At 48.8% G+C, this 17357-nt stretch overlaps 1 protein-coding gene across 3 annotated transcripts; it reads left to right on the plus strand.

Annotated features, from left to right (window-relative positions):
* Positions 1 to 1411: 1411 nt before the first annotated feature.
* Positions 1412 to 14172, plus strand: Rnh1 (ribonuclease/angiogenin inhibitor 1). Of its 3 annotated transcripts, none has more exons than XM_021168417.3 (10): positions 1412 to 1623; positions 8065 to 8169; positions 9584 to 9754; positions 10083 to 10253; positions 10760 to 10930; positions 11006 to 11176; positions 11262 to 11432; positions 11628 to 11798; positions 13665 to 13835; positions 13926 to 14172. In XM_021168417.3, exons 2-10 carry the CDS (start codon positions 8084 to 8086, stop codon positions 14011 to 14013), a joined length of 1371 nt encoding a protein of 456 aa, XP_021024076.2. In that variant the 5' UTR covers positions 1412 to 1623; positions 8065 to 8083; the 3' UTR covers positions 14014 to 14172. The 3 variants fall into 3 exon arrangements, with proteins under 3 accessions (XP_021024076.2, XP_021024078.1, XP_021024077.1); XM_021168419.3 differs by lacking the exon at positions 1412 to 1623 and adding an exon at positions 5897 to 6149; XM_021168418.3 differs by lacking the exon at positions 1412 to 1623 and adding an exon at positions 6156 to 6251.
* Positions 14173 to 17357: the final 3185 nt, after the last annotated feature.

Genomic DNA, 17357 nt, shown 5'->3' on the forward strand with positions numbered 1-17357 from the left:
TATCTCTCAAGACAGTTTCTAAGAGCCCCTAACAATCTAAGAGCCCCTAAAGATAGCACATTTGCATTGCATGTTCCAGTAATGGTCAGGGTGCCATTCTTTGAATTGAACCCAGGAAGCGGGTAGGTGGAGGAATGTCGCTATCTGTTTTATGACCAGTACCTGGAGCACTAAGCCACAAAGGCTACACTCCCAAGCCTGGGCCCAAAAGCCTCGAATTTTGTTTTTACTTTGCTATACTTTTTTAATACTTCTTCAATGACAAATGACTTTCTCAAGTGAGCCATCTGCTTCTTCCCAAGTCTTCTCTCAGGAACTTTTCCTGCTATTAGGTCCTGTGACATCACATCTGTAGGCAGGCACCCTACATTTCTTAAGACCATCCTGGTCTACAGCAAATGCTAGTAATGCAATCAACGTGGCAGTGTCTTCATCTAGACCACGGGATTGTAGGCTGACCCTAGTTTGTTTATGTGGTTTCAATTTGTCTAATAATGATTTTTTTTTGTAAGACAAAAAAATGTAACCAAAATCAGTTTCCACCTCCTTGTTGAAGGTGTTCCATTGGGCTGTGAGGTTTCCTGTCTGTCTCTCTGCCTCCTACTTATAGATGAGGATATAAACTCTCAGCTACTTCTCGAGGCAGGCCTGGCTGGCTGGCTCCCTGTTGCTATGCCCCCATCTATGGTGATTAGGAACTCACCTTCTGCAACACACAAAAAAGTTTAAAATCTGTCTTTTTGTTGTTGTTGTTGGTTTTTCGAGAAAGGGTTTTTCTGTGTAGCCCTGGCTGTCCTGGAACTCACTCTGTAGATCAGGCTGTCCTCGAACTCAGAAATCTGCCTGCCTCTACCTCCCAAGTGTTGGGATTACAGGCGTGTGCCACCACGCCCGGTTTAAATATCTGTCTTTTATAAATTGCCTTGAACATGGTATTGCACAGCAGTAGAAAAGTAAGACAATAAGAGACTGTCTGAAGGAAACGGGGTGGAATGCGGTCAGGCAGGTCACTGGATGTCTGCCTCCTATGCTCTCAAAACAGGCACACATACACGGCACACACAAACAAAAAAATAAAATAACCCAGAGACCAGATGTGGTGGCCACATAGTTTGTTCATATTTGTTCAAATAGAAATAAATCAAGCAAGGCAGGATAATCCCAGAGCCCAGGGAGGCAAAGGCAGGACTGACTTGACTTCAATGCCAGTCTGGGCTACAAAGAGTGTTTCAGGCCATTAAGAGCTATAAACAAACAAAACCCTCCAACACACTTGGCAGAGTTCCGGAAACACATTTATCACGCAGGTCAAAAGCGGGTCCAGGAATCGGCCAACAGTACCCATCAGTTTCTAACAATGAGGGCATCAAGCACCCCTAGAGCACCACCGCTACACAGCCGGGTGGACTCCGTGGAACTGCTACCCCGGCTGGACTTCCGGGTGGTGACCAGGCGGGTACCAAGCTTCCCTTCAGTCATCCAAATTACCAAAGTACCACGTGAGCCCCGCCTGCACAAGCCCCGCCCCCCACAGCGAGGACACGAAGGCCTCGCTAGGCTTCTTCCACTCCAGTCCAGAGGTCGCCGTCGCACTCCCGGTCTCCAGGCTTCGTTCTTCCTGAGGTCAGTTTCACGTGCTATGTTAGTCGTGGTCCCTGAGATGTCCGTACCCAGCTCAGCCGGTGAAGAGCTGGAGGCGAGACGGGTGATCCCGGGCGGGGCAGTACTGGGGGAGGGACGAACCCGCGGCGTCTGCGCACTAGGATAACGCCGCCGTCTCCCTGCGTACCTCCGGCGGGGGGCTGGGGAGGGGGGGGAGGGTAGTGGGCCTGGTGTGTGAGTCTACGCATGCGTAGTCTCTCCTGGCCCGCGAAGCAGTTTCTTTCCCCTGAGCTAACCTTGGCCTTCCTCTTCGAAAGGACCTCCTCGGGATTTGAGGAGTAGGTGGAGGGCCTGGATAGAGCGAGATCTTTAGTGGAGGGTCGCTCGATCGTCCAGGTCTTCGGAGAATTGAGAGCCTGAAAGGGCAGCCAGACTAACTAACCCTAGGCCTCCCAGACTCTAGGGGAAATAGAAGAGGCTCCCGTGGTAGGCACGTAACTGGTACCGCACCTAGCGACAATCGCTTTGCATTGTTGACAGTCGCTTTGCATTGTTGGATATCGTAGACAGATTTCTGCAGCAATTTATGTCATTTTGGCAATGTGTAGGGAGGACCTTAGAGCGAGCTGATCCTCATTGCAGGATAGTGGGAGATCTGAAAGTAGCCCACCATAGAGATGGTTGATTCAGTCACATAATTGTGCACAAAAGAAAGTTACATTATATCCTTTTTTATATAAATATATTTTTGCTGCAGCGCCTTGCTCAGTAGACTGGTCATTGTATATGTGATGATTGTTTTTTCTTTTATTTCTTTTTTTGTTTGTTTGTTTTTTGTTTTTTTTTCAAGACAGGGTTTCCCTGTATCGTCCTGGCTGTCCTGGAACTCACTTTGTAGACCAGGCTGGCCTCAAACTCAGAAATCCACCTGCCAGCCGGGCGTGGTGGCGCACGCCTTTAATCCCAGCACTTGGGAAGCAGAGGCAGGCGGATTTCTGAGCTCGAGGCCAGCCTGGTCTACAAAGTGAGCTCCAGGACAGCCAGGCTACACAGAGAAACCCTGTCTCGAAAAACCAAAAAAAAAAAAAAAAAAAAGAAATCCGCCTGCCTCTGCCTCCCGAGTGCTGGGATTAAAGGTGTGCGCCACCACGCCAGGCTTGTTTTTTCTTTTTAAAGACACAATTTCGCCGGGCAGTGGTGGTGCATACTTTTTTTTTTTTTAAAGATTTATTTATTTATTACATGTAAGTACACTGTAGCTGTCTTCAGACACTCCAGAAGAGGGCGCCAGATCTCGTTACGGATGGTTGTGAGCCACCATGTGGTTGCTGGGATTAGAACTCTGGACCTTCGGAAGAGCAGTCGGGTGCTCTTACCCACTGAGCCATCTCACCAGCCCTGGTGCATACTTTTAATCCCAGCACTTGGGAGGGAGGCTAGCCTGGTCTACATAGTGAGTTCCAGGACAGCCAGGGCTATACAGAGAAACCCTGTCTCGAACTACACCCCCCAAAAAAGACACAATTTCACTTTGTAGCCCAGCCTAGCCTGAAACTCACTATGTAGCACTAACTGGTTTTGAACTCACCTTTATCCTTCTTGATGAAGTGCTAGTGAGGGAAAGGTTGGGCCACTGTGGTTGTACACAGCTAAAGTAGGTTGTGCATGGTAGCAGTGGCTTAGTGCTGAGGAGGATGAGACCGGCCTTGATTATGTACTGGGTTCAAGGTGAGCCTGGACTACATAGCAAGGCCATATCTTTTTGTTTGTTTTTGTTCTCACTATGTAACCCATGCTGTCCTTGAACTCACAAAGATCCACCTGTCTGGGCCTCTGGAGTAGAGTGCTAGGATTAAAGGCAGCCCATGGCCTGCTGCAAGACCACAGCTTAAAAAAAAAAAAAAAAAAAAAAAAAAAAGAACTGTGACAGCCATGGATAGATAGTGGCGCACGCCTTTAGTCCTAGCACTCAGGAGGCAGAGGCAGGTTGATCTCTTTAAGTTTGAGGCCAGTCATTGTGAGTTCCAGGACAGCCATAGCTACATAGTGAGACCCTGTCTTGAAAGAAAGAAAGAACCCCAAAATAAAACAAAAAAATAACCCCCCCATTGTAACAGTTGTGAAAAAAATTGCCAGTTTCATATCTGCTGTCTCTTCACAGTTCAGGAGAGAAATTAAAAGTCAAGTGTCTGTAGGAGGATCCTTTCGGAGCCTCCAAAAGATAAACATTTCTTTGCCCTTTTCACCCGGTATCTCTGCCGCTTCCTAAGAGGATCCTCAGGACTATACTGGGACCCACCCACCCACATTAGTTTTCCCATACAGCTTCCAGTAAAGTTTGTGCAAACTCAGCACCCAGGGGCCCTTGCCCCCTTCACTGCTCACCCTTCCTCACTGGGCGTGGTCTCTGTAGAAACGCTCATTTTCATGCTGGTAGAAAGGAAGACAGGTGCTTGTCTTTAGTTTGTTCTGAGGTCCTGGTATGGTGCTAGAAACTCAATGTACCTGCCAGCCACATGGCTTGCCTGAACCCAGGATCCTAAGTTGGTAGCCCCTGCCATTTGTCTGTGGGTACTCAGTATCCATGAAAAAAAAAGCTACAGCTCTCACCTTCAAAGGAATAAGAGATAGTTTATTCTGGAATCATTGTTAGTGACCATGGCCTGAGAACACAGATTTAGGTTACTCCAGATTCTATGTTCCCATGGAGGTAGTTTCATGACGTCTTGTAGTTTTACAGAAGAAACTAGTAAACAAGGCAAGTTTAAGTACAGTGATGGGTACCTCAGAGAGATTGGTACAACGGAGGAAGGAAGCTTCTCTGTAGGTCCAAGATGCCAACTATGACATTCTTAGCTTTTGATTAGTGGGAGCTACTGGTCTGCTAAAGGATTCCAAAAGGAAGCTGGGTGTGGTGACACTTGCCTTTCCTACCAGCAGTCAGGGGGAAGAGGAAGCCACATCTCTGTGAGTTGTAGGCCAGCCTGATCACAAGATATTAGTTGCAACACAGGTAGGCAGGCAAGGAAGAGCTGTTCTAGAGGGGTAGAACTAGCCCAGGATAAAACAGCCTCTGGAGCTGTACCAGCCCAATTTCTCCACAGCACTGAAACGCTAATCAGTCAGTCTCTGTAGATACAGCGTCTTTTCAGGAATTCTCCTTCATGTTAGCAACAAATAAAGGCTGGCTGGCTAAAGTTTTCCTTCCAATTGGGCAGGCTTTATCTTTCCCCAAAGAACTGATCCCCAACTTCACAGGCCAGTTGTTGGTATTGGTTCTATGAGGATGGCTCTGCAGCGATGAAGATTAAGCTCTGTCTGTTGTGGCCACTGCGCAGGGTTTATGAAGCTGAGTTCCAGCCTATATTCTTGCCTGTCTCTTTACCTCCTTTTCTCCCTTCAGGGCTCCCTGCCCCAGGGCTTTTAGGGAACACAATTCCTGATTTCCTATGCTGGCCTGCTAGACTCTCCTTTACTTATATTATTAAAGTTCCCAGAGGGACTCAGAACAGCATCTGGCATATGGCAAGTGTTTAACAAACATTTAGGTGGATGGATGCCAGTTCCTTGACAATGGTGTGTATGGCCATTTGTGCAAGAGAGCAGGGCTCCTGAGTGACAAACTCTCAATGCTGACTTTTTCCACAGTGCTAGAATCCCAGCACTCAGGAAGTAAATCTGCATGCCCAAGGCCCTCCTGGGCTACACATCAAGACCTTATTTCAAAAATACAGAAACCAAAAGCAAATCCTATAACTTGGGAGTATGTCACAAAGTTTAAACATGGGCTGGAGGGATGGCTTAGCAGTTAAGAGCACCGACACTGCTCTTCCAGAGCACCCAGGTGTAGTTCCCAACACCTGAATGGTGGCCATTTCCCAAGAATCTGATACCCTCTTCTGGCCTTCCTGGGCACAATGCACAGATATATATGCAGATGAAGCATTCATATATAAAGGATATTTAAGACAAGCATCAGGGCTGGTGAGATGGCTCAGTGGGTAAGAGCACCCGACTGCTCTTCCGAAGGTCCAGAGTTCAAATCCCAGCAACCACATGGTGGCTCACAACCATCCGTAACGAGATCTGGCGCCCTCTTCTGGAGTGTCTGAAGACAGCTACAGTGTGCTTATGTGTAAAAAAAAAAAAAAAAAAAAAAGACAAGCATCAGAGGCTCTCAACATCCCAAGCCGCATCCCCGGGGAGAAAGGATGTTCTGAATGAGCACTGTTCTAGCCATGAAAACCTTGTCGGCCTGTAGGAGAGATGGGTGTGTTCATACCAGAAGCTCTCATCACAGACACACCCATTTCGTGGCAGCTGTGGATCATTTTACATATTTTTAGGCCCAAAGAAGTGACTCAGGTTTGTCAAGTTCTGCTCCCAAAGTGCAGCCTGCATGTGGGAGGGACAGACCTAGTGGGCGGTCTCCAGTAGGCAAAGTGAAAGGCTAGTTGGGGCCAGAGAAAGAGAAGCGGCGAAAGTCTCTAGGCCCCGCCCTGGGCGGAAGAAAACGGATCGTCTGGGACCTCTAGCAGCGGCACCAGGTGAGCAAGGGCCATGTTCCGGGGCGCCCGGCTGCCTTTGAGAGTTTTTTTCGGGTCCCTTCCTGGCCCTCTTAATACGTGGCAGAGCGGCTGGACCAGAAGGTTTGAGGGATCAAAAAATTAGGCGGGGGCGGGATCACGGGCCCGGCGAGCTTCTGAGGCCTGTTCCTTTCTTAGGGTGACACATTTGTGCCTCAGAGGAGCCTTGCTCCGTGCTTGAAGGCTGACCTCATAGCTCCGTCGCCAGCGACCTGTTCGCTCACTTTAAGGCCCAAAGAGGGTGTCTTCCGATACTAGGATTAACCCAACAGCTAGGAGCAGCTAGCTAGCAATATCCAATCACATCAAAGCAGAGGCCTGAATCATGCTTCTAAGCCGGGCTAGTGGGACTTCCTGCCTGGTCACTTTTGTGCACTCCGAGGGCCTGGTCCCAAGGCCAAACAGGGGGAGGAGTGTGGGAGAAGAACCATCTGCCTGGGTTCTTTCACATCCCTTGCCCCTGACCTCAGATGATGTCAGGACTGGCTGGCACCCTGCCTCCCATAAAGTTCAGCCCTGTGCTTTCCCCAAAGGTAGATACTCTAGGACCCTGTAGTCTGTAGTGCAGAAGAGAGCAGGTCTGGGTTGCACCTGTGACTAGAAGTACTGTAGCTACCCCACCCCAGTGGCAGTGCCCTAGTGATGACTTGCTTTGGATGACACATCTGATCCAGGCAGTGCTGGTTTTACTCACTGGGGAGTTGTGGGTGGGGCTAACTGGTTTCTCCATGCCCTGGCTGTATGTCCACAGTGAGTTATCTATGCCGTTGCCTCAGTTTTCCCTATCACTAGCCCTTGTGTCAATATGCGTAAAGTGCTCCTGGTTAGCATTAAGGGGGTATCCTCCTAGCCCTGGGAAGGGAGTAAGTAAGTTAGTAAGGCCGTGTTGTGCCAGGCACTGTAACTTCACACAGAGCTGTTTGCCAGTTTTGGTAACTGAAGTGACTTCTGTTTCTCTTAAACAGAACCTAGTACCCCTCTCCCTTCTGTGCTAGCAGCACAGCACTGATCTCTTCTCTCAAGCCTTCCAGGATACCCACATGCTGTCCAGGCTAGTTTGCTTGACAGATAGTTGCTCAGGAATATGGAAACATGGGTATTTGTCTCCAGGCCTCAGATACATCCTTCCACAGCCAGTGCCTGTCATGCTTCTTCAGGTTCTGTCAGAGCCTGTAACCTGTTTGTCCCAGCTTTCCTAGTGTGATACACTGCCTGGATCCTTTGCAGGCTGGGCCTGAGCTGGCTGAGGATTGTGAGAAGTTGGTCCTGGCCTGAGTCCCTAGACTCAGAAGGAAGTCACAGAAGCAAAAGCTATAGTGACTGCCTCTGAATACTGTCCTTTCCCCCTAGAGTCCTGTGCCTTCCTGCCCTTAGGTGGTTGCTTGTGCCCAGGCTTCATGCTCCCTGGCCTTTGACTTTGTATAGGGCTTGGCAACAGCAGAGTACAGTGCTGGACCAACTTGTTCTCAGAGTAAGAAGCAGGCTGAAGGAGCAGTAAGCCGACCATAGCCAGGCTCCCACAAATAAGCAGGTTTCCAGGCCAGAGCTGGTATCCTGGTGCTGTCTGCAGCAGGAAAGAGGTGCTAGGTGACTGGGTTCCTTCAGAGCCTAGGGGGTGACTGTGTCGCATAGTCCTAGGCTCTTGGGTTCTGCTCCTCTTAGTGGTACCATGTAGTTAGCTTCTCCCTGATAACTTATTTCCGGAGACTCAATGTGTGGACAGACTTGCTGGGGAGAGGCTGGGCCCCTACTGAAAAAAAAAAAAAAAAAAAAAAAAAAAAACAACTCTCTTGACTTGGACTCATCTTCTTACAAATGCTAGCCTGTCGAGATAAGCAATTTTCTTAAGAGTCCTCTTCCTTCTTCTTTTGCCCAGACTGCACTGTGCACCCACCATGAGTCTTGACATCCAGTGTGAGCAGCTGAGTGATGCCCGGTGGACAGAGCTCCTTCCTCTGATCCAGCAATATGAAGTGGTCAGGTAGGAGCAACCTTGGGGACAGTTGGGTCTGGCTGGGAGGGCAGTACTCTGTTGTGGAGGTGGGTGGTTCTTGTAGCTTGGGGCCACCTGATGGGCTTGGTGTGTTCCAATAGTACTTTCTCTATTCATGGGCATGAAGATGTTCTGCATAATCTTCATGAGATGTTATTCTCGAGTTTTTCAACATTTTTGTACATTTGTTTTTAGACAAGGTCTCACTCTATAGCTCTTACTGGCATGGAATTGGGCAATTGATTTCCAACACAGTATAAACCGAGCATGGTGGCACAAGCCTATAATCCCAGTATTGGGAAGGTGGATGCAGGAGAATCAGAAGCCTAAGATCATTTTCTGACCTTGGTACATAGCTTGAAGTTAGTCTGAGATATACAAGTTTAAAAATAACTACTAGTTCTGTAGCTCATGTAGGTAAGGTAGTAGAACTTGCCCAGCATGCATGTACCATGTATGAGAAGCATATGTGAACCACCAGAGACTCAGGTAGGGCGGGCAGGCATGGCGTGTCGGGAGACTGCAGCTGCAGGTGGTAGACACCTTGCATTCAGCATTTCCCACCCTTATTACTCAGCTTTTCCTTCTGGCTGAGAAAAGGAGTTGCACCCTCCTTCCTCGTCTGTTACAGTGCTTGGGGACCTATGTTTACAGGCTGCACACAGATGCCTGCTTCTTCCTCATCTTTCCTGAGATAGTTTTAGGTTTGTAGCAGAGTCAGAGGGTTATTCAGGCATCCTCAGCCCTCCATCAGCCTCTTATAACCATCTCCCATTTTGTCGTGCTGCCTGGCATTCTAGGCAGATATAGATTCCCAGACTTGCCCTGTGACTTTACCCCATTCTGATCGCTTAGGATCCCACGACTTTACTGATCATCTCATTAGATCCTTCGGCAGAGTTCCACTTCCTCTTGTGACCTGAGTTTTGAGTCTAGATACCCTGGCTAGTTAGGGATTTTCAAGGTGGTCATGTGCTTTTTGGAGAATATGGACACACTCTAGGTGTGGTCAGTCACATGGTGTTCTGGGTGAACGGTGGCCCCATGTGGCTGTGATGAGTCATCCATTGCTATGATTCATTATGTACTCATGCTGCTGCAGCTCTGACCAGGTCTGAGTTCCTCTGCATACTGTCAACATCCTCTCCTACCCTGCCCACCCCACCTCGCAGTGCTGGAGCTTTGTACAAGCTAGGCAGGCAATTCCAGCTCTTGCTTTTCTGAGACAGCTTTCTTCCATAATGTAGCCCAGGCTGACTTGGAGCCTGTTTCAAGTTTAAGCATTGTAGTTATAACCCGTATTTGAATTCCTCGGCTCTGGATGGGTCATAGCAGCTGTTTTGTGAGACTGACGGTCGGGTCTGAGGCCAGCGCCGTGCTGACACAGGAGTACTGTTTGCAGGCTGGATGACTGTGGCCTCACTGAAGTGCGGTGCAAAGACATCAGCTCAGCAGTCCAAGCCAACCCTGCCCTGACAGAGCTCAGCCTTCGCACCAATGAACTGGGTGATGGCGGTGTGGGTCTGGTGCTCCAGGGCCTGCAGAATCCCACGTGTAAGATCCAGAAGCTGAGGTAAGCCCAGGGGCTCAGCCCAGCCTATCCAGGGCAGAACTTGGACAGACAGGCAGCTGTGATGTCAAAAGCCACTGAGAGGTTGTGGAGGTGTGGACAGCTTGTGGTGATAGGCACCGCAGCTTTAGCCAGGACACCAGTCAATTGCGCAGTGCTGGGACAGGCTACATTATGGCATTGTTCCAGGTCTCAGTCCCTAGTAAAAGTCTGGCTGAGCCATACTGGCCTCCTTTGGTCTGGAGGCCCATCAAGAGGAAAAGCAGTACCCTAACCCTGCAAGATGTGATAGGAATCTGTTCACGGCCGCTGCTGGCGGCATGTGCTTCAGCCTTCAGAACTGCGGCTTGACGGAGGCTGGCTGTGGGATCCTGCCTGGCATGCTGCGCTCTTTGTCTACCCTGCGTGAGCTACATCTCAATGATAACCCTATGGGGGATGCAGGCCTGAAGCTGCTCTGTGAAGGACTTCAGGACCCCCAGTGCCGTCTTGAGAAGCTTCAGTGAGTGTATACCTTGTCCGGGTCCCTGGGCTCTTTGCAGCCCATGACCCAGAGCTCAGCTGGCCGCCAGTAAGCTTCACATCAGCACAGTAGATGAGAACTTTGGAGGGGATTCCTAAGACTTAAGGGCCTCCCCTCTGCTAAGGGCTGGTAGCTGCCCTAGCCTGAGATTAGGAGCTGATGCTGGTGGAGTCTGGCTAGACTCTGTACAGTGTGATCCCACATGAGCTGAAGACACTTCTCCAACGGGAATGTGTTTATCTGTTGGGTCTGGGAGAACCTCGCTCATGTTGGTAGGGCTCTTTTCAGTGATGGTTTTCCCTGAGCCATGCTAGTGTCCTTATGAGCCTGGCAGCTCTAGGTATTCACTGTGCCTGAATAACCAGATAAGGTCTAAGGAAGCAACTGGGAAATAAGATTCCAGCACCCCTATGTCTCCCTGATACTGCACTTCTAGACCTATCCTTAATCCTTTTGATGTGCCTGAGACCCCTGCCTGCCCCCAGGTTGGAATACTGTAACCTCACAGCTACCAGCTGCGAGCCCCTGGCTTCAGTGCTCAGGGTGAAAGCTGACTTTAAGGAGCTAGTATTGAGCAACAATGACCTCCACGAACCTGGTGTCCGTATTCTGTGCCAGGGCCTGAAGGACTCTGCCTGTCAACTGGAGTCACTCAAGTATGTACTAGGCCACAGAGGCTAAGGGGTCTGGCCAGGCACCAGTTCTTCTCTTACCGTGTCCTATGTCTCCAGGCTGGAGAACTGTGGTATCACAGCAGCCAACTGCAAGGATCTGTGCAATGTCGTGGCCTCCAAAGCTTCGCTGCAGGAACTGGACTTGAGCAGCAACAAGCTAGGTAATGCAGGCATTGCAGCACTGTGCCCAGGACTGCTGCTTTCCAGCTGTAAGATCAGGACTCTGTGGTGAGTTGGTTCCCCGTCTCTTTTCATAGGGATGGAAGACATGGTGGAGTGAGGGACATTCTTGAATAATGTTGTTATCCCACAGGCTCTGGGAATGTGATATCACTGCAGAGGGCTGCAAGGACCTGTGCCGTGTCCTCAGTGCCAAGCAGAGCCTGAAGGAACTCAGCCTTGCTTCCAATGAGCTGAAGGATGAGGGTGCCCGGCTGCTGTGTGAGAGCCTATTAGAGCCTGGCTGTCAGCTAGAGTCACTGTGGTGAGAGCCTGAGTGGGGCTAAGGCATATCTAGGACAGCAAAGACAGAAAGCCTAGAGTAGAGTGAGGTTTGGGAGATGCTGGTGTACCCTGGAAGAGGACAGCATTAGATTGAGGTACAGATAAGCAGATGCTGCGGGGAAGGGAAGGGAAGGGCTCCTGGGAAGAACTGGTTCCAGCCTTTCTGTTCCCACAGGATAAAGACCTGCAGCCTCACAGCTGCCTCCTGTCCCTACTTCTGCTCCGTGCTGACCAAAAACCGCTCTCTGCTGGAGCTGCAAATGAGCAGCAACCCACTGGGAGACGAGGGAGTCCGGGAGCTTTGCAAGGCCCTGAGCCAGCCAGATACGGTGCTGCGAGAGCTTTGGTGAGTAGGCTGCAGAGGTATGCAGAGCTCCGTGTTCTGGCCACCTCCTGGGAGAAGCCCCAGGATGTCCTGGGGTTCCCTTCCCCCTTGATGGGGTCTGTGTAGCCCTAGTGTGAACAGGCTGGCCTCCAACTCATTTCCTTAGTCCCGCTCTAGCTTCTGAGCAAGTGTTCTGTATTAGATGGGTTTCTAGTTCTCTGTGTATCCTGTCAGTGAGCCAGATGTAGAACCTAGGGTACCATTTCCCCCATTTCTTTCTGGTTCAGGGAGATGTCTGCTGTCCCACATGCCCCATGTGTCTGCCTTTTTTTTTTGGGGGGGGGGAGGGGGAGGGCAGTTTTTCTTTCTTTCCTTTTTGGTTTCCCAAGATAGGGTTTCTTGGTATAACAGAGCCCTGGCTGTCCTGGACTAGCTTTTGTAGACCAGGTTGGCCTTGAGCCCAGAGATCTGCCTGCATCTGCCTCCCAAGTGCTGGGATTCAAAGGCCTGCGCCACCACACCTGGCTCTTTGGCAGATTTTTGTTCACATGTGTATTTGCCCCCACGTGTGTATACACCATGTGGAAGTCAGAAGATAATTTGCAATTGTCTTTCTACCGTGGGGTTCCAGGCATGGAATTCAGGTTGTTGGATTTGGCGGCAAGTAAGCCCAGCCTTCTTTTTTTTTTAAAAAAAACTTTTTTTTTTTTAAAGATTTATTTATTATATGTAAGTTCACTATAGCTATCTTCAGACACTCCAGAAGAGGTAGCCAGATCTCGTTACGGATGGTTGTGAGCCACCATGTGGTTGCTGGGATTTGAACTCTGGACCTTCGGAAGAGCAGTCGGGTGCTCTTACCCACTGAGCCATCTCTCCAGCCCAAGCCCAGCCCTCTTGAGCAGCCCTGAGATTTTCTACCCATTGTGCTTTGGGCTATTGATTTGTCTTTATGTGGGTCTTGGCCTGGGCAATTATTTTTTGGTTTTTCGAGACAGGTTTCTCTGTATAGCTCTGGCTGTCCTGGAACTCACTTTGCAGACCAGGCTGGCCTCGAACTCAGAAATCCACCTGTCTCTTGCCTCCTGAGCGCTGGGATTAAAGGCGTGCACCACCACGCCCGGCACTTTTTTCTTTTTTATTAATGTGCTTGCTTGTCCTTTCTCTCTGCAAAGTCCAGGAGTCAGTCCTTGGGTTTTAAGGGAGGACAATCCAATCCCTCCTCTCATTTTTTAAAGTTTTTAGAGCATCATGTCACTCTTAATGTTTTGTCCTTTACCATTTACCCTTCTGTGGCAGCACATCCTGACTTTGTCATTCTGGATGGGACACCACGGGGCTAACAGCCTGGAGTCTCTCCTGTCCAAGAAATAGCATCCTTGTTGTGGGATGCTCTGCAAGTCTTGATGACAGGAGTGTGGGTTCTCTCCTATGAGGCTTGGGGCCTGCTATATTCACCTACAGATGGGGTTCTGCAAATTCCAGGTATACCTCAGGGAGCCAATCAATCCATAGCAGCTTCTTGTCTCCTGGCCTACATGTACCTCATGCTCCCTAGTACCTCGGGTTCCCTCTGATTGGTATGGGTACTAGACCTGCTCACTTATTCCTTTGGCCTGTATCCCAATCTCCCTCAGTCTGGAAACTTGACTACCGTGTCACTTTCTATGTGCACCCTGATGTAGTTTGGCCTTGGTGCACAGGCTTTTGACCTAGCCAGGCTCCTGGTGCTAAGAGACATGGATATGCCCTCTGAGGCTGTGCACCGTTCCCTCTCAGGGGAAGCTAGAGTTCTATTTTATCCACCTGAGGGAAGCATGAAGTATGGAGGGGCTGCCTTCATGCTAAATCTCAGATGTGGGGAACAGCTCTGCCCTTTCCACCCAGGCTGGGAGACTGTGATGTGACAAATAATGGTTGCAGCAGCCTTGCCAATGTCCTGCTGGTCAACCGCAGCCTGAGGGAACTGGACCTCAGTAACAACTGCATGGGGGGCCCAGGTGTCCTGCAACTGCTGGAGAGCCTCAAACAGCCCAGCTGCACCCTTCAGCAGCTCGTGTAAGTGGATGTACTGGGGCTGCCGGGGCTCAGAGGGTTGTCAGGAAGGTGGGCACCTCAACTAACTTTTCCCTGCTTGCCTGTGTACAGCCTGTATGACATTTACTGGACAAATGAGGTGGAAAACCAGCTTCGGGCCCTGGAGGAGGAAAGGCCTTCCCTGAGGATCATTTCCTGATGTGTACCTCTGGACACATCAATCCAGCCCTAGGGGCAGCCAGCAGGATCTCTGGCTCTGGTTGTTCTCCTGTTGACCGGCAATAAGCACTGTGGTCTTAACTTCAGTAGAAAACTTTAAGACACTTTATAACTATTAAAACACTTTGATGGCAAGAAAGGTCCTTGTCGTTCTTTGTGGGCTGGTGTAGCTCTGCTATGGACCTCTGATGCCATGACTGCTTCCTGTGTAGAGGGCAGTTCATGGATATGCTCAGCCCAGCAGTCCTTACTCAGTCTCAAAGACGGCTTTAAAAAACCAGGCTCTTAAGCTGGGGAGTGGTGGCACAAGCCTTTGGTTAATCCCAGCACTTGTGAGGCAGAGGCAGGTGGATTTCTGAGTTTGAGGCCAGCCTGGTCTACAGAATGAGTTCCAGGACAGCCAGGGTTACACAGAGAAAACCTGTCTCGAAAAACAAAACAACAAAAAACCCCGGGTCTTGCTACTGTAGCCTTGGCCAGCCTTGAATACCAAGTACCGGGCCTACAGACAGTGTAGAGGGTTCCAGGAGCTGTGCACCATTACACCTTGCTCCAGGGTCGGCCTTAAAGAGATTTTCAGAGCTGAAATCTTCATCCTGCCCACACTGAGGAGTCTGAGTGAGGAAGACCTCGGCTTGCAACAGTCAAGCATGACTTTGAAAGATACATTGCCATATCTGAAGTCCCAGGAGGACTGGGCTAAGACTCAGTGGTAAAGTTCTTCCCAATACAGAAGGGTTGAAAAAAAAACAAGGGCTGGTGAGATGGCTCAGTGGGTAAGAGCACCCGACTGCTCTTCCGAAGGTCCAGAGTTCAAATCCCAGCAACCACATGGTGGCTCACAACCATCCGCAATGAGATCTGGCGCCCTCTTCTGGAGTGTCTGAAGACAGCTACAGTATACTTACATATAATAAAAAATCTTTAAAAAAAAAAAAAAAACAAACCACAAAAGAGCAAAATCTTTAAAGTCTAAAACCCCCAAATTATAAAAGGTTGAGATCTTCAAAGTGAAACTGCCAAACTAATTTCCATGACTAAAAGCACTTAAGAGAAGGTTGGTCCTTCAAAAGTCCACAAGAGACTGGCTGTGTGATGTGGCAAAAATGAAAGCTAACAGGTTTGCTTATTTTTTTGAGTTTAAGGTGTATTTTCTTTTTAGTTTTTTTTGGTTTTTCTTATAAATCCTGGTTAAAACAACAAAAGTTAGTTGTTGTAGAAATTTTTAAGCCCAGTCTGGGGTTTCTACCCTGCCTTTGACCATTTAGTTTCCGGTTCAAAGACACTCAACTTCTGTTATTTACAATAAGCATTAAACAGGACAAGAGCTGGGCAGATATCTACCCTCTATGTTATTAAAATCTATTTTTCTATCGATAACTCTGAGTTATTACTTCCTATGTTTCATCTGGACAGGGTTTCTCTGTGTAGCTCTGGCTGTCATGAAACTCACTTTGTAGACCAGGCTGGCCTGGAACTCAAATCCACCAGCCTCTGCCTCCCAAGTGCTGGGATTAAAGACGTGCGTCACCACCACGGCCTGGCAAGGTTTATTTTTATTATTTCTTTTTATCTTGCTTATGAGACAGGGTCTCATTATGTAGCCTTTGCTGAACACACACCTGCTAAGTAGACTAGGCTGCCCTTGAATCCACAGAGATCTGCCTGTTCTTTGTCTCTCAAGTACTGGGATTAAAGGCGTGTGCAAATTTGCTTTTTATGTGTTGGGTGTTCTGCAAACATCTATGTCTGTGCAGTATGTCCATACCCAAGAAAGCAGGTGAGTGTCCAAACTTCTGGAACTGAGTTACAGCCGTGTGGTGCTGCGAACAGAAACCAGGTCCTCTGCAAGAGCAAGCTAAGTGCTTGGTGCTTAGTCACCTCTCCAGTTCCCCACCCCCATATATATACCCGCCCCGCTTAGCAGAAGGGACTGTGTTTATTGGTGCACATACATAGCCATGGGGTAGACTCTCTTCTGCAGAAAGTCAGTCAGAAAAAGGTCATTTATTATTTTTCTTAAAGATAGGTCCTCTGTGTAGCCCTGGTTTGTCTCTTAAGAGATCAGCCTCCTTTTGCTGAATGAAAGCATGTGCTGTCATGCAATACTGACTGAGAGGCAAGGTATTCCACCATCACCCAGGCTGGCCTTAAAGTTATAGTAGTCCTGCCTAAATTACTTGGAGTGCTGCAATCACAGTCATAAACCACCATGACCATCAACTGTTGAGATCTGGTCTTTTGCTGTGTATTGTAATGCTAAGTGAGGGACCCCAAGACTTGGTTGCCCCAGAGACAACAAAGTCTGAATGTAGTCTCAAGTGACAGTATGTGACCTTGCCTTCAAGTTATTTCTGATTGGTAAATAAAGATGGAGAAGAGACACAAGCAGGTTTTAGGGTTCCTGGGCCTGGGGGCATCAGGAGAGGACCTCAGGGAGAAGAGGGAGAGGAAGAAGAAAAAGGCACCATGAGTTTGGAGTCAAAAAAACATGGCCTTGAAGGCTGGTCAGTTGGAGTTAAGAGCAGCCCAGATGAAACACAGTAATTAATAACTCAGAGTTATCGATAGAAAAATAGATTTTTAATAACATAGAGGGTAGATATCTGCCCAGCTCTTGTCCTGTTTAATGCTTATTGTAAATAACAGAAGTTGAGTGTCTTTGAACCGGAAACTAAATGGTCAAAGGCAGGGTAGAAACCCCAGACTGGGCTTAAAAATTTCTACAACAACCAACTTTTGTTGTTTTAACCAGGATTTGTAAGTAACCTGATTAAAATTGAGCAATACATCTAAACAGATATAGCTTTAAGACAAAGCCAGGTAGGAAAATGCCTGTTGCCATTGGTCACCTGGGAACTGCAAATCAAACCCAGTAAGGTGTCACCTTACCTCATGAGAGTGGCTGTCAGGAGAGAGAGACACCACAGGCACGGGGCTGTGGAGATGGTTCTATGAGAAGAACACTTGATGCTCTTGCAGAGGACCTGTTCCCAGCACAGCTGTGAACTACCTTCTTTACTCCACTTCCAGGACACCCACAGACATCTGCAGCAGGCACTCATGTGGTGCACATGCATACATCCAGGCAAACACTTCTCATAAAGGAAAATCTTTAAAACATTTTAAGTAGTTAAGAAAGAAAAGGAAAGAAAAGAATCAGGTGGTGGTGGGGCACGCCTTGGAGGCAATCTCTGAGTTCGAGGCCAGCCTGGTCTAGAGTGAGTTCCGTCTAGAGTGAGTTCCAGGACAGCCAGGGCTGTTACACAAAGAAACAAAACCAAAAAGATAACAAATACTGGTCAGAGTTAAAAATGGTTGCTC

This window comes from Mus caroli, unplaced genomic scaffold (assembly GCF_978045245.1).
Source record: "Mus caroli unplaced genomic scaffold, Mus_caroli_1 scaffold_8, whole genome shotgun sequence".
In the NCBI taxonomy this organism is placed as follows: domain Eukaryota; kingdom Metazoa; phylum Chordata; class Mammalia; order Rodentia; family Muridae; genus Mus; species Mus caroli.